The sequence below is a fragment of the Muntiacus reevesi genome, chromosome 5, assembly GCF_963930625.1.
Source record: "Muntiacus reevesi chromosome 5, mMunRee1.1, whole genome shotgun sequence".
NCBI classification, from domain to species: domain Eukaryota; kingdom Metazoa; phylum Chordata; class Mammalia; order Artiodactyla; family Cervidae; genus Muntiacus; species Muntiacus reevesi.
Window position 1 is genome coordinate 115,333,222 of NC_089253.1, and position 23,804 is coordinate 115,357,025.

Below are 23,804 nucleotides of genomic sequence, written 5' to 3' on the forward strand. Positions count from 1 at the left end.
CGGTTCTCAAACTTCATTGTGCATGAGAATCACCTTGAAGGGCTTGTTAAATAAAAGCGGTTGCTGAGATTTGGGATAAGGTTTGAGACTGTGCATTTCTAACAAGTTCCCAGGTGATGCTAACATCACCCCAGGTGACGATCTGGGGGCCTCTTTTTTTTTTTTTTTTTTTTTTTCATTTCCCTAAAACACTCTTATTTGGGAGTAATTTCAAACTTAAACTCTCAAGAAGAGTAAAAATCCCTCTATTCCCTTGACTCAGATTGGGGTCCCTTATTGAGGACCACTAAGCTAAGCTACGTCTGAGGAGTGAACAGTCCCCTGGTAGGACACACCACCTTCTAAGAACAGGAGCGGAACCCTATCCACATAGAAAGCAAACCAACTGCTTAGAAGGTGGGACGAAGTGTCACAAAATGATGAGAGAAACCGAGAGGGGGCCCCGGGGGTTTTAAGCTCAGAACAGTAAACCGCGTTGTCAACCAAGGGGCCGAAGTATAGAAATTCCTGGTCTGTTTCTCTGGGGAGTCCTTAGGGGTGATTTTACAAACTATAAATCCGTTATCTCCTAGGATAAACTGGCTTCAAGGAAAAAAAAAAAAAAAAAGGAAAGCAATTATTTGATAGGGAAACTGCACCTGAGAGACAGGGACGAGCAGTCACGTACCCCTCTTCTGTATTCTACTGCCTGAACTCAGGACTTTCTCTCTTGCCTGGAATTCTGCAGTTAACTCCTAACTGATCTTTTGACCTCTTATCACCCTCTCTCCAACTTATCCTCCATTCTAATCCTGAAGTTACCTTTTTAACAGCAGGCTGCAATAATGTCATCTCTCTGAAGCCCCCTACCACTTAGAGAAGGAAGTCCAAATGCCCCCTAGGGGCATTTAACCTGGCCCCAACCTACCTTTCAAAAGCATATGTCTACACACCAACCCAAATAGAATAGGCACAGTTTCCCCCTTTCCTGGCTCCAGGCCTTTGTACACAACTGTTTTCTGTTCCTCTGGAGATTTTCCTTCTTCCCAAACAAAATCTTGAAAAAAGACAAGTCCTTATGTTTAAAAATACGATTCAAAGGTCAAGGTTCCATTCCAATATAGGCAGCCTTCCTGCAGTTGCTCTGATCTCCTTTGTAGGCTCACCACACTCTATTTGTACCTTCTAACACTAACACGTCCTGCCCTACTTATTATTTATGCTTTCCTCCCCCTGAGTTTTATAAGGTCCTTGAAGACAAGTACCATGTCTTTTGTTCAGTGACCAGAGAAGCCCACAGGAGGCATGGTGGGTAGATGAAGAAAAGATGAAGGGAGGAAGACGGAGAAGAATGAGGAAAGGAGAGCACAGGGAGGGGACGTGCTCAGCTTTAGTTTTCTTAGGCTTTTAGAATGTCTTGCTGAAGACAGAGCTGTCAAATATCTAATACATTTTCCTTCCAGAACAACCAAGACTATGAAGTTGTACGGATTTTTGTTTTGCCAACACTTCACATCTTTTTTTTAATTTTTCTTACTTTCTATGTCACTATTGAGTCTGTCTATTCGATGTCACTATTTTATGTCTGTCTCCCATGGGATAAGGGCAACATCCCACTGCAGTTGTTATTTTGGTTGGAATAACGAAGCAGGTTCAAGTGTTTTTACATGTGTTAAATCCCCTTTGACATTTGCCTCTTTGGGTGGGGCTGGTCAAACTCCTACCTTGTGGGTTAGCTTTAGAAGGAATCTCATCAACATGCCCAGAAGAGTTACCTTTTTGATATGAACACTTTTTGAGATTTACAAAAGCAGGATGCCAACATCTCTAAGTGTGACCAGAAGTTGGTTTGCTGGCCCTTCTTTCTTACTGAGTGAGAGGTTTTCTTGCCCAAAGAAATCAAAGCAGCTCTTTGGAGACACTCCTGGCCTCTTCCTTTGCTGCAGACATACCAGCTGTCCTCTGCCAGAAAGCAGAGCTAGAACCAACTCTGGGTACGTGAGTCACTTAATTCTTTCCAAAGGGTAGTTTAGCATCTCTTTTCCTGGAGGAAGAGGAATAGCTTCTGTTTCTGCCTAACTCTCACTGGGGGAAGAACAAAGAATAGCACTTCAGCTCAAAAAAGCATACTCTATTGTTCCAGAAACCTGGGCCAACACACCTCACAAGCGCCCTGCTTCACCTTCACAGAGTAACACTCAGGTCACTTTCTCTCCTACACCTCCTCACATTTTCAGTCGCTATGTGCCAGATCCCTGGATGGAGGGAAGAAGTCACGTTGCAGGGACAAAGGCAGGGCTCTGCCATCTGACTACACATCACCACTGTTATAAATCTTCCTTAAAAAGGAAGCTTGTCCTCCGGTTTCCTATTTACTGCTCTTTAGAGAGAGTGCTGCTGAATCATAAAAACCTGTAGTACTTTGCTTCCCGTTTCCCTGCTATGTTTACAATCTTACTGAGAAATGACTGACTTCACAGCTTTTGCCATTTAGTAACCCTTAAACATGGACTTAATATGAAATCCTTAAAATGAGCTGAGTAGACAGCAAATACTCAAAAGTCCAAATTACCTAGACTGGTAGAGGTTAATGTTCTGCATTAAATAGGAACAGAAGGTATCAATTTTGTACTCTGATTGTGCCTACCCAAGAAGTGAGTCAAATAAGCATATGAAATATGATAAATGAGGGCAACAGAGGTAGGAAAACCACCAGAGTTGTGGAGAAAGGTCTAAGAAGTGAGCAAATGTAGGTGTGTCCTATTCCTTTCACCTCCTTGCACTTCTGTCTAGACCTTCAACTTTCCTTTTCCAGCGCAGAGCTGACAGAGAAACAGCCCTTTAATATTTCAATCTATTTTTAATTTTTATAGCCACATAACCACTAAGCACTGTGCTATTAAGCAAATACATGGCAGTAACCCAAGTAGCTGGGATTACTAAAAAATAATTACAAGAAAACAGTTAAGTACCAGTTTAAGATTTTCATTACCTTTGTATTTTTACAATGTTGGTTTACTGTGAAATAGTCCACCATATACTTGTGACGCTTAGAACTCAGCTACCTTTTTATTCTATAGGTAAGAGAACAGATCTAGAATATTGCTATTAAAGTTAAAAGAAAAGTCTACTTAGTCACAGAAATGGGACCAGATACCACCCTAAGACTTTCTATTTCACAACCCTCAGAGAAAGAACTTGAAATACCAAGTTTCATCTACCCAGAGCATTTATATATACCAGAGGTTAAATCCACTACTCTAAGAAGAAAGATGATCCACCTTAGGCCTTGGCCTCCGCTATGAAGCGATCCCTTTCTGTGCTAAGCTGCTTCAGTCGTGTCTGACTCTTTCTGACCCCATGGACTGTAGCCCACCAAATTCCTCTGTCTACAGGCTTCTCCAGGCAAGAATACTGGAGTGGGTTGCCATACCCTCCTCCAGGGGATCTTCCCGACCCAGGGACTGAACCCAAGTCTCTTACGTCTTCTGCTTTGGCAGGCGGGTTCTTTTCCACTAGCGCCACCTGGGGAGTAATCCCTAAGTGAGTCCAATAAAGATGCCAAAAAGGCTCCCTGTGAGGCCAAGAAATTTTCAGTGCTACAATCAGGTATTTTTCTATTTAGAGTCATAAATTATGGGCAAGTGGAATTCAACTAAGGCATACATTATGTGCAGGGTCCTAATATAGTGTTACTGCTCATAGCATGAATATTATTTATAGGTTTTATCTTTTTCATTACACGTATTACACGAAAGTTAAACTCAATCTTGGTTCACAACAATTCTGAAATAAGACAGGGTAGGAAAAGCCTGAGGGTCAAAACACAGGAGGAATTATAGCTATTTAGAAAGGCTTAAAATACAGGTTTAAACACGTTAACAAGAAGTCACTAATTACAAGTAAATTGAAGACATACATGTTTCCCAAAAGTCTTAACTCATACCATTGTTAAAACACACCGTTAAAATCACAGCATTCTTTCTCACTCTTAGGGACCTTAACTTACCCCTTCTGTCAAACAGAAATGGTAGATTTTCATATCATGTCTGAAGATAGGTGGCATTATGCCAAATTATTGGCAACCTGCTGGAAAAGCTCTTTATAAAGAACGTAGTAAAGTAACAGTCAATGGCATCAGTAATTTCATACAAAAATATAAAATCAAATGAAAGTAAGGACTCAAATGGATGTCTGTACATCAGTGTTCTTAAGGACACTGCTTACAACAGCCAGAAGGTAGAAATATCCAAATGTCCACTGACGAATGGATAACAAAATGTGATACATACACACAAAGGAATATTATTCAGCCTTAAAAAGGAATGGAACTCTGATGTATGATACAGCATGGATGAACCTTGAAAACACTATATCAAGCAAAATAAGTCAGACAAAAAAGAACAGATATTATGATTCCACTTCTGTGAGAGACCTAGAAAATAAGATTCATACAGAAAGTAGAACAGTGGTTACTAGAGGGTGGAGGGAGGAGAAATGGAAAGTTCTTGTTTAATGGGTAAAGAGTGTCAGTTTTAAAGATTTAAAAGTTCTGAAATGTAGTGGTAATGGTTGGGAAAAGTGAATATACTTAATGGCACTGAATTGTATACTTAAAAGCAGTTAAAATGGTAAATTTTGTTATGTAAATTTTGATACAATAAAAAACTAATTGAGAAAAGATAAATTAAAAAAAATCAAATGAGAAATAGTAAGTGGTAAGTTCTTTGATTTTGATATTTCTAATACATGTCAACAAGTAAAAACAGACTTGGGTCCACCACCTCAAAGCCATTTGCCCTGTGTGTTTATTACTCTATAATACATGTCCACCATGATTATGAAAGATGTATTTACATTAAGTACAAGTTCCAAACAGAGAGAAATAGAGAAACTGAAGCAATGGATTTATGTCAACACAATTCCATCTGTTAACAGAGTCCTTTGAACCCAGGGACGAAAGTCACACGGTAGGGCTGGGAGCTTCACCTCAGCTGTGAAGTCCTCTTTCATGTCACAGGGCACTTCTGGAAGGAAGCTCTGCAATGACCAACTCTAACTAGTTGCAGATTTCCTACTAGTCCTACACAGGAAGTCACTCTTGCGTCTCACCTGCATGAGTTCCTGTTTTGAGGCCTGGGGGCTGGTGAGTTGAAATCCAGTTCCAGCGAGTGATGTCATCGCAACTGAGCTATGATCCTGGTGACCTGGCCCCCATCCTGGTGTTGCTGCAGCCCGTCAGCTGGGGTTCAGGTTATAAGGGGACCAGAAAGGAAAATGGGGGAGTAGGATAACAGAACAAGGAAAAATGCTTGCACATTTCCTTCGTTCCACTAAAGCATTTTCTGCGTCCATTTAATGTGATGGGCAGACCTGGCCAATGGCAGCTGGAAGCTGCACAGAGGCTCTTGGGGTGGGGATAGGCTCTGTCACAGATCTTGAAAATACAAAGAATTAAAACATACAGAAAACTTTCATTGTGTTTGTGGCACCATTTGGAAATGATGACTTATTCATCTTTGGATAAAGTTTAAAAAAACAGGCATTAACTTAAAAAGTTTGTATTCTGTTGTAAACACAGTATGACTATAGGAGCTGTCTTAGCAACAGAAAGAAACAACAAACACAAACGTATAAACACTCATGTTCTTTGGACACAATGTCAAGTAGAGGAGGAGGTCAAATCTAGAAATCCTGTCAATACGTAACAAAATAGGATTGCCATTCAATCCCACTGAGATGAGATCCTTTGGTTCTTAGGATACTCAGCCAAAGAACTAAAACGAAGTCAAACGCAGTAAGAAGCAGAAATTGCTAACCTTTCAAAATGAAAGGAAGAGGTCTTTGAATAGAAAAAAAAAAAATTGTAAGCAATTAAAAGAAAGAGAGACTTCAGTTTTTAGCACATTTATTTTACATCATGATTCTTTAGTTCTTATTAAGTTGATACAATTTGGGGAAATAAATACTCCCTTCCCTTTTTGGCTGCCTATGTATTAGTAGGGGTAGGAAGAACAGAATATGACAATAGGCAAAGGGTGTAGCAAGTGGAAAGATAAAAGAGAGAGAGAGAGAGCTGAGAGCTCATAGGAACCCTACTGTTAGCAATACTAACCAAGAAAGTATAGAGTTGACAATAGGAAGTGTTTTTTCCCTATGTGGACTTCATAAAGAATGAATATGGGACCACATTTGATATACATTAATTATATAGCATTGTGGTTGAGGTTTCCTATCAGACATGATGTGTATATTCTTTCTCATTTTTTAAGCTTCATAGATGCCATTACTTGTGAAGCACTTTTAGTATATATATCTTGGTTAGCGAAAAGCACAGTCAGCTGCCATATAAAGGTCATCCTTTCAAGTAACACTTCATTCTACACTTGGAGTTTCATCTCAGAGGAAGTTCTCGAAGGGCATTCCTCTTTTAGTTGGGTTTACAACTGACCTGCACCACTAAATGCAGATAAAATAAAGATCACACCTTGGTTTATATATAACAGCAAGATGCAAAGGCATCTTGTCCAGACAGTATCTACAGAGGAGTTGTTCTCTCTCAGGCCTTTTCTCTCCATTTCCTCTAAAGCTCTTAATCCCAATGCTTGGTGTCCCGTGAGTGAGTGTGAGGCAAGCTGCCTCCGTGCTAGAGATGCCTGTCGCAGAGAAGGCCAGAATGTGTGCCGAGAACCCTGCACTCTGTTCATCTCATCAGTTCTGCCCAATCCACAGGGGTAAAAAATGGATGAGATTTGATATCTTCAACACCAGCAACTCCAGCACCAAGCCGCTCCACGGGGTTGAACTGTAAGAGCTAAAAAGGAAGGATTTAAGTGAGTAGTGGGAATCCAACTAAAGAATCAAAGGAAAATAAAAACATAACGAAAGGAAACTACTTCTAAATTCAACCTCAGTAACAAACGGACTTGATGACAGCCAACTGACTATACATCTTTGAAAAAAAGAGGACTGTGTCTGTAACACCACTCGAGCTATTGGGCGCTGGGGAATATAAATGAGTTTATGGCTTTTCAAATGATATCACCTTGAGTAACTCACTTTGTTACTATATACTATATATCTATAGTATATCTAGTATATATCTAATATATCTACACAATCTCTCTCTATATATATACACATACACTATATATCTATATACTATAGGATAGTTACACCTATCAATTTCCTACTCCAAAAGTATGATCATGACATTAATTACATATTGCACCAAATTCTGAGAGATCCAGCTACTCCTTTCATGATTAGAAAGTCTGAAAAGCACACTAGGTCTTTCAACCTCTAGTGAATTATATACGCCCTGGGACTAAACCTTACCTAAGGTCTGAATGTGTGTGTTAGTCACTTCAGTCATATCCAACTCTTTGTGACCCTATGGACTGGGGCCCATCAGGCTCCTCTGTCCATGGAATTTCCCAGGCAAGAATGCCCTCCTCCAGGGGATCTTCCCAACCCAGGGATCGAACCTGCGTCTCTTATGTCTCCTGCACTGGTAGGCGAGTTCTTTAGCACTAGTGCCCACCTGGGAAGCCGAAGGTCTGAATAAGCAAATTCATATTCCAAAATTGCTTTCTTTGAAAGAGCTGACTCGCATGGAACAATTTGATCCAATGAGTGAAATGTGCTTCAACTTCTTCACTAATAGGAATCAGGTCTAAAATAAGTTAATATTATTTGCAATAGGATTTGTTAAGAGTGGGAAAATAAAAGTAGTCATACACAATAACAGATGACGCTGGTCATACTGAAAGAATGTGTTACTTAAGACACTCATGTATCCTCAAATTTTTGTTTTAACAACTTTACTGAGAGACAATTTACATAGCACAAAAGTTATCTATTGCAAGCGTACAACCTAATGAGTCTCAGCAAATCTGAAGAGCTGTGCGAATACCACCCCAATCTAGTTTGAGATCACTTTGATCACCCTAAAAAATTTCTTCATGTTATTCGCAGTCAATCTACATTTCCATCCCCACCCCCAGGCAACCACTGATTTGCTTTTTATCTCTATAAACTTGCCCCTTCTGGATATGTCATATAAATGAAATCATAAAACATGCTGTCTTTTGCAGCTGCCTTCTTGCACTAAGCATAATGTTTCTGAGGTCCATCCATGTTGTAGAAAGGTGTGTAGAAGGGGTCAACAGTCTGTTCCTTTTGGCTTCTGAATAGCATTCCACAATTTGGATAGAACTACTTGGGCTTCCCTGTAACTCAGATGATAAAGAACCTGCCTGCAATGCAGGAGACCCAGGTTTGATCCCTGGGTCAGGAAGATCCCCTGGAGTAAAGGAATGGCAACCCACTCCAGTATTCTTGCCTGGAGAATCCCATGGACCAAAGAGCCTGGTGGGCTACAGTCCATGGGGTTGCAAAGAGGTGGACACGACTGAGCGACTAACACTACTACTACTACTATTTGGAAATAACATATTTTGTGAATCTGTTCACCAGTTAATGGACCTATGGACTTCCCAGGTTGTGGCTACAATTAATTGTATTGTTTTTAACATTTACACATATGACTTCCTGCAGACACGTATTTTCATTTCTTCTAAGGACTTTCCTATGAGTGGGAACAGTCAGTTGTGTGTTAAGTTTATGCTTAGCTTTCTAAGAAACTACCAAACTTTTCTAAAGTATCTGCACCATTTTGCATTCCTGTCAGCAATGTATGAGAGTTTCAGTTTGTCTATATCCTCATCAACACTTGATACTATCTTCTTTACTACAGTCCTTCTAGTGTAGTAAGATATCTTACTCTGGTTTTAATTTATATTCCCTAATGACTAATAATGCTGAGCATCTTTTCATATCCTTATTAGCCATTTACATAGCCTCCCTGTGAATTTTTGCCTGTTTTTATACTGAGCTGTCTGCTTACTGAGTTAAAGGGTTTCTTTATATATTCTGAAAACATACCAATTACTTGATGTGAATGTATTTTCTCCCGGTCTGTGGCCTGTCTTTTCAATTTTTTACTGCTATCTTTTGAAGTGTAAATGTTTTTAATTTTAATGAAGCCCACTTTATCTTTTTTTTCTTTTATGGATCATATTTTGGTGTCACATCTAATAATTCTTTTCTTAACCCAAGGTCATGAAGATTTTCTCCTATTTTTTCCCTATGATTTTATAGTTTCAGCTCCACATATAGGTCTATGAGCTACTTTTAAGTTAATTTTGCATATGATATGAATTAAGAGTCTTAGTTCATTTTGGTTTTAGCATGTGAATATTTTATTTTCCCAACACCATTTGTTGAAAAGACTATTTTTCACCAAATTATCTTGGCATTTTTATTGAAAAATCATGGGATGCAAAGGGACAAGAGAGGATGTACACAGCCATGAGTGTACACGTGTCCCCCATCCTGAACCCCCTCCCACCTCCCTCCCCATTCCATCCCTCAGGGTCATCCCAGTGCACCAGCCCTGAGCACCCTGATTTATGCATCGAACGTGGACTGGCAATCTATTTCACATATGGTAATATACATGCTTCAGTGCTATTCTCTCAAATCATCCCACCCTCACCTTGTCCCACAGAGTCCAAAAGTCTGTTCGTTATCTCTGTGTCTCTTTTGTTGTCTCGCATATAGGGTCATCATTACCATCTTTATAAATTCCATACATATGCGTTAATATCCTGTATTGGTGTTTTTCTTTCTGACTTACTTCACTCTGTATAACAGACTCCAGTTCATCCACCTCATTCGAACTGATTCAAATGCATTCTTTTTAATAGCTGAGTAATATTCCATTGTGTATATGTACCACAACTTTCTTATTCATTTGTCTGCCAATGGACATCTAGGTTGCTTCTACGTCCTAGCTATTGTTAACAGTGCTGTGATGAACACTGGGGTACACATGTCTCTTTCCACTCTGCTTTCCTCGGTGTGTATGCCCAGCAGTGGGATTGCCGGGTCATATGGCAGCCCCTCCCTTGCCTTTTTAAAGTACTCATTTCTGAAGTCAGCTAAACATTTCCCCATTTTGCTGATCTTTTCAAAGAACCAACTTGAGATTTAATTTCTCTCTTATTTTTTTCTAGCCAATGAAGATTTTCTCTTCACTGATTTCTGCTTTCTTTCTTCTTCTTGTTTTGGATTTATTTTCTTTTTACAGTTTCTCTTTCTAGTTTCCTCAGTTACAAGGTGAGATTTTCATTTGAGACTATTCTTTTCCTATATAGATTTCTAAAGCCATACATTTTTCTCAAGAATTAATATACCTGCATCCTGTAAATTTTTATATGTTGTGGGTTTGTTTTCACGCCATTAAAAACATTTCATGGCTTCTCTTGGATTTCTTCTTTGACTCTGGCTATTTAGAAGTGTGTTGTTTAATTTCCAAACATCTGTTATGGACTCACCGGATCTCTTTCTGCTGATGATTTCTAACAAAAAATTGTTACGGTCAGTGTATGCTATGTGATTTCAATCCTTTCAGATACTGTAATTTGTTTTATGGCATAGCAAATGATCTATCACAGAGAATATTCGTGTGCGTGTGATAAGAATGTACTCTACAATCATTGTTCTATACATGTCAGAGTTGTTTGATAGTGTTGTTCAAGTCGTCTCCATATCCTTGCTGATTTTCTATCAATTATCATGAATAGGGTATCGAAGCCTCCATTTATTACTGGAATATCTATTTTTCCTTCAATTCAGTTGGACTCTGCTTCATATGTTTTGAAGCTGTTACTAGAGCATATACATTTATAATTGTTATATCTTTGTATTGATCCTCTCATCATTATAAAACATCTTAGTCCCTGGTAAGTCTCATCTTCACATCTATTTAATCTGATATTTAACAAAACCACTTCCTCTCTCTTGTGGTCACTGTTTGCATCGTTTATCTTTTCCCACTCTTTTTCTTTCAACCTATTTGTGTTTATTAACTTAAGTATGCCTCTCATACACTGATAATTGGATCTTCTTTAACCAGTGAACAATCTTTGTCTTTTGTTTCACATGCTTAGAGAGTCACACTGAATGTTACTACTAACACGGTGATTCACATTTGCCGTTTTGCTATGCTTTCCACAGTTACTGCCTCTTTTATTCCTCTTTACCGTCTTGTTTTGTGCCCAATACTTTTCACTGTACTGTTTCAGTTCCTCTATTAACTTACTATTTTTTGAGTGGTTGCTATCAAGATTATAATGTGCTTCTTAATTTATCACAGTCTACTTCAGATTAATACTAACTTACTTCTTCCAGTGAAATGAAGAAATTTCGCTCTACTGTGGTTCTATTCCTTCTGCCTTCCTTTGTCTTAAATAGTACTGTGGCTGCTGTTTAGTTGCTAAGTTGTGTGTGACTCTTTGGTGACCCCATGGAGTGTAGTACACAGGCTCCCCTGTCCATGGGATTTTCCAGGCAAGAATATTGAAGTGGGTTGCCATTTCCTTCTCCAGGGGATCTTCCCAACCCCAGTACTGAACCCAAGTCTCCTGCATTGGTAGGCAGATTCTTCACCACTGAGCCACCAGAAAAGCCCTAAATACTGTATATTATATCTATATGTCATTAAATACTACATCTATAGTCATTAAGTACTACATATTACATATGTTATAAACCTACTAGCATAGTGTTGTAAATATTGCTTTGTTCAACCCTATGTTTTTTAAAAGAAATTGAGCACAGAAATGAAAAAAAAACATATTTAGTCTTCTCTGTTAACTCATATTTATCTTTCTAACACTCTTTATTTCTATGAATTCACATAACTATATGATAACTTTCAGCCTAAGGACTTCCTGTATTATTCCTCATAAGACAAGTCTGCTAGGAATGAATGCTCTGTCTTTACTTGGAAATTTCTTTATTTCATTTTTATTTTTTGAAGGATAATTTTGCTGGATAAGGAATTCTTGGCTGATAGTTACTTCCTTTTGACACTTTAAATATGCCTTTCCACTAACTTGTCTTCCATTGTTTCTGATAAGAAGTCAGACATCAATGTTCCCTTGAATACGAGTTGTTCTGTGGCTGCTTTCAAAATTTTCATCTTTGTTTTTGTCTTTCAACAATTGAAAGATGAAATATCCCTATGTGGATCTCTCTGTATTTTCCAACTTAATGACCACTAAGTTTCTTGAATGCATTTCAATGTTCTTCATCAAATTTGTGATACTTTTAGCTATTATGTCTTAAACATTTTTGCTGCCCTATTCTCTATGTCCTCTCTTTCTGGAACTCCCATTATATGTATTTTGGTGTATTTAATATCATCTTACAGGTCTCCATATCCCTGTTCATTTTTCTTCAAACATTTTTAATCTGTTTTTCAGATTGGATAATTACTATCATCCTGGTCTTCAAGTTCTTTTACTTTTCCTTCATCTATCTCAAATTTGCTATTGAGCTGCTCCAGGGAATTTTTTCACCTATTTAATTCTTCATTTCAGTTATTGTACTTTTCAACTTAAGAATTTCTATTTGGTTCCTTTTTTTTTTTTTTTTTAATATATCTCTATCTCATTGAGAATCTTTATTTAGTGATTCATTATTGTCTTACTTTCCTTTGACTCTTGTTTAATTAGTTAATTATTTTTATTTGCTCTGGGTCTTTGCTGCCGCATGCGGGCTTTCTCCAGCTGCAGTGAGCAGGGGCTGCTCTCTTCGTCATGGTACACAAGCTTCTCACTGTGGTGATGACCTTGTTGTGAGGCACAATTTCTGGGTGCACGGGCTTCAGTGGCTGCAGCACGCAGGCTCTAGACTGCAGGCTTGCTAGCTGTGGTACACCAGCTTAGCTGCTCCAGGGCATGTGGAATCTTTCTGGACCAGGAATCGAACCTGTGTCCCCTGCATTGGTAGGCGATTCCTATCCACTGTAACACCAGGGAAGTCCTCCTTTAAGTTATTTATACTCAGATTCCTTTAATTCTTTGAATATAACTATAACAACTGCTTTGAAGTCTTCATTATACCCAAAATCTGCGGACACCCAAGAGCAATTTCTATCGACTGCTTTTTTCTAATATCTCACAATATTTTGCTGAAAATGAGACACCTTAGACAATATATTTTAGTGACTCTAGAGTATTATTTTTTCCATGAAGATGGTTATCATTGCTATTTGTTGGTTTATTCTTTGTTTGGTAACTTTTTTCAGCTAGATTTGTAAATCTGCTTTCCCCCCACCTCCACTCTCAACTATAATAAGCAGAGGTTGATAGCCCTGCTCATTTTTTTTTCTTTCTTAAGAAAACAAGTTTTAAGTTTTCATTTTTAAGCTTGGTTTTCTAAGGGTCACCCCTGTACCTGCATAGCTTAGGGGTCAATCAGTGATTGAAAAGGGCTGCCAAGTCTGTCCAACTTTATAAATTCCTTTTTTGAGAAGAGAACTTTCCAACCTTCTCATATATGGCTAGTCATTCGTATCTGAGAATATCCCAAAAGCATGTAATTTTTTTCTTCAGAATTTAGTCAACCTCAATAAAATATTTGGATGATTACATTAATGGTTCCATAACTGTAGGAAATCCCACTACTCAAATTAAACCTACACATTTGTTTCTTCTTTTTCCTTTATTTCTATTTTTTCTTTCATTCACTTATAATTAATTCAATTATTTATATAAAAATATCAGTTGATTTCCTATTGGGTGCCAATCCACTACTTTTCTAGACCTTTTCAACATATATCACCAGCAGCTGCCTCACTCTTACACTGGCAACCCTATACTATAATTCAACTATATGCTTCGTCAAATTATAAATTACTATGTCATGAGCTCTCAGTGTTCTATCAATAATAATAATATAAAATATTTACGTGATACTTACTGTGTACTAGGCACTGTTCTAATTGCCTTGTATAAATTAGTTCATTGAACTCACAACAACTCTATGAATAGTTACTATCTCTGTTTTATAGACGAGAAGATAGAAACTTGTTTAAGGTCATATTAGGTAGTAGACAGCAAGGATATGATCTGAATTCAGGTACTAAGTCTCCAGAATTCATGCTGTTAACCACAACATTACGCTGCCTTATGAGTGTGTGATCTGCAAATGCCAAGAATCTATTACTTCACTTTGATATTACCAAATCCACAAAGGCAGTGAAGTATATACTTCAAAAGACTGTACTCTCAGTCTTTTCACTTGAAATTATTGTATCCAGCATTCAAAATGACATTTTATTAAAGTGTATTGAGTACAAAGAATTTTTATATTAGAAGTTGCTAAAGTGTGTTAAGAGAAAAGCTGCTATTATAAAACAAACATCTAAGAATATTCTAACATAACAAATCCATTTTCAAAATCAGACAATTCATATCTACTGATTGAGATGTGGAAGGCATCAAACATTTGAATATAAAACTAAAATACCACACATTGGTAAGAATTAACTATAACTATAGCATGTTTTTTAACATTTCAGCAAATATGTAAACATGTAAATTCTCTTTCTTGTTACAATTGGTTTTACCACCCCCATTCTCTCCAAAACATGACCTCATTATGAAATTCCTCGTCTATAAACTTGTAAGTATAAATCCACAGGCAAAAATATAACTGTTTTACCCACGACCATCTTGCTTATTCTGCCATTTAAAATATTAATACTATTTCAGATCTTCTGAGAGATTTCACAGAGATTTTTCTGCTAAGAAAATGTGTTGACCAGTGGCAAAACCAAGACAATCACTGCCAACTTCTTTTCTCTTAAAGAATAGACAACAAAGCTGAGCCATGGAAGCATAGAAATTTGTTTTGATGGTCTTTTTCTCATAGAGTATCTTTCAACTGACAAAGCAATTGTGTCATAAAGAACTAAATGTACACTGTGAAGTACAACATGCATGCTCTGAGGCTCTGTAAATTGTAAATATATATATTTTTTAATTGCATTCAAAATGTAACTGTGCTTACTTTAGCACCATTCACTTGGACTGAGATGACTAAACCATGAGTACAGGGAATTATGAACTCTAGGAAGAAAGCAGGCAGCTAAAAAGACCAAAGAGAGGAAAATCTCCTCAAAGCGGAATAATTCTTTCCATATAAATCATTTGATGATTTTTTAAAATAACCTCTATGAACTGTGAGGTAGTGGAAGAGGAAAGTCAAAATGACAGATTGCTAATCATGCCAAGAGACCTCTTTTCCCTTTCCTGATGATGTTTCCTTAACGTGAGTGCTAGTTTCCTTAGGCAGGCCAGGGACAGAATGCTGCTTCACTGTATAAGTGTACATATACACTATATAAGTATACTATGTAAGATATATACACAACTGTATAGGGAACTTAACATACCTTAAGCTCAGACTCCTTACAATATAAATTCTGATAGACAGGAGCAGCAGACTTTTATTAATTAATGCAGGGAATTCTATTCTCAATATTTGTCATGATGACTACATCTTTAAGAAAGAGAAACAAACAACAGCAGTTGCTAGCCTTCCTTAAATTAATAGACAAAAAAAATATTTTGAATTTAGTTTGCTGTTCCACAACAAATAAGAGGAAAATAGAGGAGGAGCTGTCCTTTCTCTCCATTAGAATGAAATGTTTTATGAATCCTTACATTACCTCTTAATCCTTGGACAAAGTGTTCAGGGTACTCTCATCTCACTATTTTCAACCTAATTATGTTTCTTTTTATTTTACATACTCTGGACAAATGAATCCTCCTGAAGCACAACTCTGATCCTTTCACTCTGTGTGCACAAAAACTTCAAATTTCAACTTTTTTACTGAATTAAATACTATCATCCTCCACTGGTATTCATGATAAGAGAATCCCAGCTTCTCTTTCCATGCTCATTTACTACTATGACTCATCCTTATATTCACCCTGTACTCTGGATAAACCAAACTTTTGATTTCCCAAATTGAGTCTTCCTGACTCAGTCCTTGCCTTCGTTCAGACTTTTCATTCCGCCCAGTTATTCCCCCACATCTAACCCTGCAATGCCAAAATTCTGGCTAAGGCTCCACAAAAATAACACTCACTACACAAAAACTTCCCTAACACCACCACTGCATCAGTTATAACACCTCTTTATCCTGACTTGCCAAAGTACTTTTTAAACCTCTCTGATAGCCTTTATCAAATCCATCTGTGATATAGCTATTTGTGAGTCTCAGGTTTGCAGCTTGTGATACCATGCCTTTATCTATATTTGCTGAATGGAACTAAAATCACTGCCCAAGAAAATACTAGGTAAATCTTTTCTTAATATATTATCCCCTCCTCTTTTTCCTCTCTCTTTTTTTTTTTTTTTAACAAATTTTGTTTTCCCTGATTTAAAAAATAATTTATCTTTCATTAAACAAAAACTTTGGTTCTTCATCTTTTTCAAATAAATTTTCCCTTGATATTTTCCCAAAAGCGTAAGGGATCGCAGTTCTGACAATTCTTGCTGATCTGTGGTGAGTCTGCCATAAAGCTAGACAAGCATTTTAAATGTAGGGAATCAATTTAAGGAGCTCACTAGAGTAAGCCTGCCTCTGGGATACCAAACTTTAATTATCAATAGTCTCTTTTTTCAAAGCCACCAGAAATACAGTAACTGACAACAATATTCAAGTTCCATGAACAGATCTAAAGTAATTTAACTTGGCAAGATTTTCTACCACTTCTCTCCCAACCAGCCAGTTCCTAAGCTAATCAATATGAATTAAAGTTTTAAAATAGCCATTTATGAAATGTCGAGACTAGCTCTAAGGAATAAACGCTTCAATAACTTTTTAAAAAAAGGAAAAAAAAGAGCCATTCATACATGGTTACAAAATATAAAGCAGCTACAGATAGGCTTAAAAGCAATACTTAAATCTCACGCCTACACAGATATATGGAACTGACTAAACATTAGCCTGGATTTCAGAAATAAAAAAAACGTAATACAACTTTGAACTGTTCTCTCTGAAATCACCAATACTTAGATAATAACAGAAGCCAAAAGATACACAGTACTAGTTCTGAATGTAATTACTAATGGGTCCTTCTTGCCCAAAACGAATTTCTTTAAGGTTTTAGAGCTGTGGGCTCTGCCAATTTGCATGGTTGATATACTTGGCCAATAGGTCAATTAAATTACCTGTTGAATGAGTGAGCGAGCCTCTTCAGAGACACATTCTGGCATGTTCAAAGTGGTGTGAGTATTTATTCCTGCTGGATGGCACTCAACCAGAGTCTGAAACAATCAATCACATACACTTCTTATCCGAAATAACATCATATTCTGTTCCATCATAGGGTTTATAGACAGCAAAATACAGACAGCTCAACAACCACCTTCGCCGCAGTGCCCTCTAAGCAGTCTAGGACAAAGGCTATGAGCCTAAAGAACTTCTAACTGGAAAAAAGGCAGTCATCAAAATCACATCATAAGCTTATGCCACTTGCCCTTTTCCCTTAGATATAAAGAAAACGGCCCATAATAGAAAGATTCCATTACAGCCAAAACCTAAAACAGGATTCAGTATCTCGGAAATTTTTTAATGTTCTTAAAAACGTCCAAAGTCAAGAATTTGTTAATAATAATGCTTTATATATGTATAGCACCTTATGGCTCAAATGTATTAATATCTATAGGTGATTTGTATATTTCACAACAATGTTAGGAGCTCAGTATTAACTACATATTTAAGGTAGATGACAGTTTACAAAGGTATGATTATTCATTTCCTCTATTTTAGTCCCAGGAGGCAATCTGCACAATACTCTATTAGGATCTATTAACTTCAGATATCTTACTTAAAAGATATTGATCAGAGAAAGTATGAATTCTGTACTTAAGCCAGAACAGAGAGGAAAAATTTACAGTATTGAGAAAAAAAATTATGCTACCTTTAATATCTACATTAATTTTCTAAAATGATAATTCCCGCCTGATTTCAGACAGGTGTTTAAAACAGAGAATTCTAACAAATCCTTACACAACCCTTACAGGTTTAACTCTGTTAAAACTGAATCACAGAGAAAGAAGAGAAAGAATGTCTAGTCTTATAACTTGCTATGTACTAACACTGTGACATAAGAGAATTTTACTATCAATTTATTCAATGTAATACAATTCTACTTTTTAAAAAATCTGGAATCTTGATAAATTTGCATTTTTCTGGTGTCCCATTCCTTTTGATATCAAGGTTTTCTTACTTAGTCCCCAACCTAAAAACTAAAGGCAAAGGCTAAATATTCTCAATTTGAAATCAAGGCAGCATCTGGATAAACTTATTAAACCTCCAGGTCACTGCTTACCTTGCCAGTGAGAAGTTCAAAGAGGACAGCACCCAAACTCCACCAATCACAGGCTGCAGTTTCTTCTGTGATCGCTCCAACCTCTAAACACACCAAAAAAGGTGGATATTAAAATTCTAAAGGTCAATTAAACTCTCAAAATTAACATGTATTAGCAAGGTGACCTTTTTAATGCTGAGAGAGCACATACTAAATACTACTGGGCTTTCAAAATTCCTGAAAGTTACTTATCCCTTTGGTCACCTACTGTGGTTGCATTTTTTTTTCTATGCAGTCATATATTGAACTGAGACATTTGTTCTTTAGCTGATAGACGGACACCTTCAAGATGCTATACTTAAAAGTTACATGAATCTACTAGATCAGCATTTTGCTTAATTTTTCAAATTTGAGAATATACAGTCAACTCTATCTCAGAGGTCATTTTTTGTTTTTGAAATAAAGACTCTAGGTTTCAGAAGGAACTTGAAAAATTATCTAAACCAGTATTAATTATCCTTTGAGTTACAGACCAGAAACCAGAAAGGTGAAATGTCTTGTCCAATGTCATACAGAAAATCAGCAGCAGAACTAAGACCCAGTTTATAGCATCACCCCTCTTCTATTTAATCAATTGTTTTCAACTAAAGACGGAGCATGTGAAATGCAAATTTACTCATTTTGATATTCAGAAGTACAGACAGATACGATGTTTTAAGCCACAACTGAAACTACTGGCTAAGATAAGGGCTTTTAGAATATCTCCAAATTACAATTTTATCTGTGTTATCCCTATCTCTCACCAGCACAAGTTCTTGAAATGTAATATAGTTTTCAGGTGTCATCTTTCAGGTTTCTCCACAAATCAGCAATAACTCCTCATTTCACCATTTTTGAGGTTTTTAGCTAACTCCTGTTTTGATGTCTTCTTGTCCTTTCCTAATAAGATCCAACTAGTCACTAAGCCTGAATATATCTGCCCTTTCATTTCCATTAGACTGACAAAACATGCTTGCTATTTGTCTGGAGGTAGCCCACAACTCACAATCATGCTGAAAAGGCTTTGTAAGTAGTTAGGTTGGAACTTGGACAATAATAACATACTGAAGATGTGCTCAGGTGCCCAGTCTTTTAACGGATACTTAGCGAATCTACTATGTTGGAAAATCAAAAAGACTTGTAATACAGCTTGAGTTTTAAGTCTTAAAGTAAAGGTCACATGCATCAGAAAAAGTCATTTCTATGCAGAATGCTGAAATTACTCCACTGCAGCAACCTTCTTCCTTATCCCTACCCCATCCTGGGTTGCCAACGGCCTACATTCAACGACACCCTCCACACTAGCTCCCACCCAGTCCTTCCTCCCCCGGTTTTGCTCTCCACCAAATGGCAACCTCTCTTCTCTCACGCAGCTGCTCTCAGCAAGGTGGTAAGAAGAAAACACAGATACTTCACTAACACAAGTTATTGTGTGAATGATCAGAAGTCTCCTAATCCTCTGAGAGCCATTTGCAGTCATAAAATAGCCAATTTGTTTGAAAAACTGAGAACTACCTTACTATCTGACAACAGAGGTTCAGTTAAACATATATTGGCACATTGATGAAATATTACTACATAAGCATTTTAAATGATGTATTCACACAAGGTTGAAGTATGTAAGTAAATGTTTGGATATAGCAAATTTTAAAAAACAAGCTATAAAACAATAGAATCTTAATTTTTAAAATATGTATTTTTTTCTAAGAGACTGGTGAGAAAATACAACAAAATATTTTAGTTTTTGCCTCTGGGATGGTGAGATCTTTATTTTCATTCTATACTTACTAACCTACACGAATATCTAAGTGGTATAGTTTTAAACATACAGTGAAATGACATGAAAACTTCATTCAGGCTTGTTGGAGGCAGGAAAGATGAAGCTACTACAGGTCAGTCCTCCCTAAGAATCTGTCTGCCTACAGTTTGCTCTACAACTTTACACTTGAACTTAGCCGAAAGGCTGAGAAGCGATCTCTACTTTAACGTGTCTATAATATATGTGAGACAGTAGAGGACTACGAATCGAGAGTCCTGGCCTAAGAACCTTGGGGAATTCACTTGATCTCATCCTAACACGAGGATTAGATCTGAGGGCCTCTAGGTTAAATTGAGCTCTATAATCTACAATTCTGACACTTACGGATTTCCTGGAAGGAGATTTTCTTGAGGGACCATTCCTTGGGGGCTCTCATTCAAAGTACTTACACTACCCCTCCCAGATTCAAATACACTACCCGCACCCCCATTCCTGAACCCACACAGAGAGACACCATCACCTTCAGAAGAGTGCTCTAGAAACTTTGGAAACATTTGGAAAGTAGAAGAAATTTACCACAGCCCTGTCATCATATATAACCTTTTGCACATTTCCCTCTAGCCTAAGGCAGGCAATAGATTATATCACTTACCTATTCAAAATTCTGAAATGGCTTCTTGCTAAACATTCAGTAACATTCAAATGTCTTGCTTAACCAGGCATGTATACATTCAGGTCTCCATAAGGAGGTCTCAACATATTTGATTCATTCAAACCAACACATATGAGCAGTCCAAACTAGGTCCCTGCTAGGCACTGTTGCTCTGCAGAACTCTGTGACTTACTGTGTTGCTAAAGAATGTGAAGTTAAAGTCAGTTTCCCCCTAGCAGCGTTAATGGCTTTCTTCTTAAATATCTTGCTCAAGAATATGTTATGTCATTTTCTTTAATCATACAGCAAGTACTATATATTCCTTACTTTTACAAAGGTGTTACACGTTCACAACTCAGGATCCCAAATTAATGACCAGCCATCTGTTTTGAATGTGGCACCTCCAAGTCTAACTTTCTGTGTATGATTGTTGCTAGTAGGCATGTATTGCAATAATGATAGTTGCAACAATAAAACAGTAGCTAACATCTGTTGACTGTTTACTATATGTAAGGAACTGTGTTTAACATTTTACACGAATTATTTAAAATTTCCAAGCATCCTTATGGAGAACTTACTTGGTAGAATGACTTTGGAGGAGAAAGAATACTACGTTTGTGTGTTCAAGGGCAGGGGGAGCACCTGACCCCATCAGCTCAGATCAGGTTGTGAAAAATCAGAGGGTTGGAGGGTCTAACAACAGGCCCTGAGGAGCTCTACACCAGAATCAGACCCCGAGCCTCTGCTCACAAAGGTGTCCTGTCACAGCTGAGCAAAGGGTCACCGGGGTCAGTCTTCGCAAGGTAACCAATGGCTAATACAATTTACAAAGGGACCTTTCAAATTCAGCTAAGGTCCAGAGTGCCATCACCAGTGCAGCCTAGACGACCAAACGCCATGTGTTTGCCTGCTTCCCAGATCACGGCTAGGAAGGCGGCTGGGGGTGAGACATGTCACCACGTGTGCGGCGGGGCGGGGGTGGGGGCGCTCCTTGACGCTGCCATAAGCGCAGTGCATCCTGAGCATCAAAGATTGTTACGCCTGGGAGGGGGCAGGACGTTGTTTTATTATTAAAAGAAACACAGACCCATCATGGAACAGAAAGTAAACCTTGCATGGATTTGCAAGATAAAAAGACTTCAAAGCAACGTCAGGATCATATGACTAGTCTCAGAGGTCACCATTTCATACCACCTCTACAGTCAGAAATACTTGGACAGAAAAGTCTGAGAGGCACTTCAGGAGACAGACAAGGTGCCATGCCTCTATTGGTTTTCTGCAATCTCGCTCAACTAAGGCGTCTAAGAACAAGGTTCATTGGTTTTTATGCTGCTTTGAAATCTCTCACAATTTTCTGCCCGAGTCCTTAACAGGTAGGTAACAACCAACATACCGCTTCAAAACGAGCCTCAGTCTGAGTGTGAGACAGCACAGACAGTAGCAAGAGACCCAGATAGGCCTAAAGCCAATTTACTTCCCATCTTCAATGGGCTCACTGTCCGGTCCAGGATGTGCTACACGGCACCTCATATGACCACTGGCTCTAGCACCATCAACCTTAGTCTCCTTCATCAACTCCCCATTTCTTTTCCTATCTTCCCGTGATCTTCCCCTCTTCTTTCTTCCACAAATGGCCTGCTTCTTTTCCCCTCCTCTAATTCTCTCTTTCCTCCCCTCACCCCTTGGCCACCATTGGTTAAGCAGAATTTCTAAAGCACTTGAGCCTAAAGAAACTACTGAAACCCCAATCTAAGAAAAACTGCACCTGAAAATCTGGAGGCAGCTAAGCTGAATATCATCTTTAATCTGACTGGACTAATAAATAAAGATAGCAACTTTGAAAAGTTAATTTTTTTCTCATGGAAATATGAAAAAACACACTAAACAATTTTAAATCCATCCCCTTAACAATGCAGCTTGAACCACTTCAAAATGAGTTTATATTAAGCAGGGATTCATTAATGAATGTGAAATTGACATCATAACCAACTGTCCTTGATTTTAATAGATAACTCTGAACTACAACAAAGAGCTTTGTATTTAGATAAGATACAAAGAACTTTCCAATGGCTAGAAAGTGAAAGTGAAGTCCCTCAGTCGTGTCTGACTCATAGCGACCCCATGGACTGCAGCCTACTAGGCTCCTCCGTCCATGGGATTCTCCAGGCAAGAATACTGGAGTGGGTTGCCATTTCCTTCTCCAGGGGACTCTTCCCGACCCAGGGATCGAACCCGGCTCTCCCTCATTGTAGACAGACGCTTTACCGTCTGAGCCACCAAAGGAGTCCAAAGGCTAAGAAAATGTAAATGTTGGAACAACTGGAAGCAGAGAGTCATAGTTTCCCCTTTAGGGTTTTAAAATAGAATTTCATGTTCTTTTAATAAACAGAATAAAAGATTTTGGTTGTCTTTTTAACATTCCTTATAGATCAATAATTCTTAGATTAAAAATTTAATACACTCTGAAATCTCATTGCCAAAAAGAAGACTGAAGTTGTGCAATTGTCAAAACTGATATTCTAAGACTGCTCATTTCTAAAGTCTATACAAAATTTCAAGCATTAAACAAGAGTACCAATTCATATATAAAACTACATGATAGCTACTACAAACACAAGGTAAGTAGGTATGCATAGCTAACGTCAAACACAGAGAATATAAAGAAATATCAAATAAATCTGTGAGGCTTCTATTAAAAGCTCTTCTATTCGTATATTCTTTTAAAGTATAACATAGTAAAGCTGAGAAATTCCTTTAACTCCCACCTTGAATGTTTAAAATCTCGGTGGGGGGGAGGGGGGGAGCAGAAAAAATTTAAAGGATAAATTCTACCACTGCTTTGTCAATTTTCAAAATATCTTCTCTATAAAACCCAATGTGTTCAGTTTCCATGCGGACCCTTCCTCCGACACTACATCCTGTATTTGCAGATTTCAGGGCGGCTGAGCAGTCTCCCTAGTCTCCATAAGTATGGCAGGGCCACAGGCATTGAGCAAAGTGATGGGGAGTTGGGAGGGTGGAGGAAGTAAACTATTTCCTACAGAAAAAAACAAATCCTCAGGTTATTCCCACAAAAACTCAAAAAGAGATAGTGATATGAAAGGATGCCGGATTTCTGTCTTCCAGTCAAAGAAAT

At 37.8% G+C, this 23,804-nt stretch overlaps 1 protein-coding gene across 3 annotated transcripts in view; it reads right to left on the reverse strand.

Moving 5' to 3' along the window:
* Positions 1–5,870: 5,870 nt before the first annotated feature.
* RPS6KC1 (ribosomal protein S6 kinase C1) overlaps positions 5,871–23,804 on the reverse strand; it is a 195,389-nt gene continuing 177,455 nt past the window's right edge. For all 3 annotated transcript variants that reach the window (XM_065936225.1, XM_065936224.1, XM_065936223.1), the window contains 3 exons: positions 18,240–18,322; positions 17,077–17,172; positions 5,871–6,793 (listed from right to left, as the gene is read on the reverse strand). In XM_065936225.1, coding sequence (XP_065792297.1) covers positions 6,683–6,793; positions 17,077–17,172; positions 18,240–18,322 — 290 coding nt within the window. In that variant the 3' untranslated portion in view covers positions 5,871–6,682. The remainder of the gene's footprint in view (positions 6,794–17,076; positions 17,173–18,239; positions 18,323–23,804) is intronic.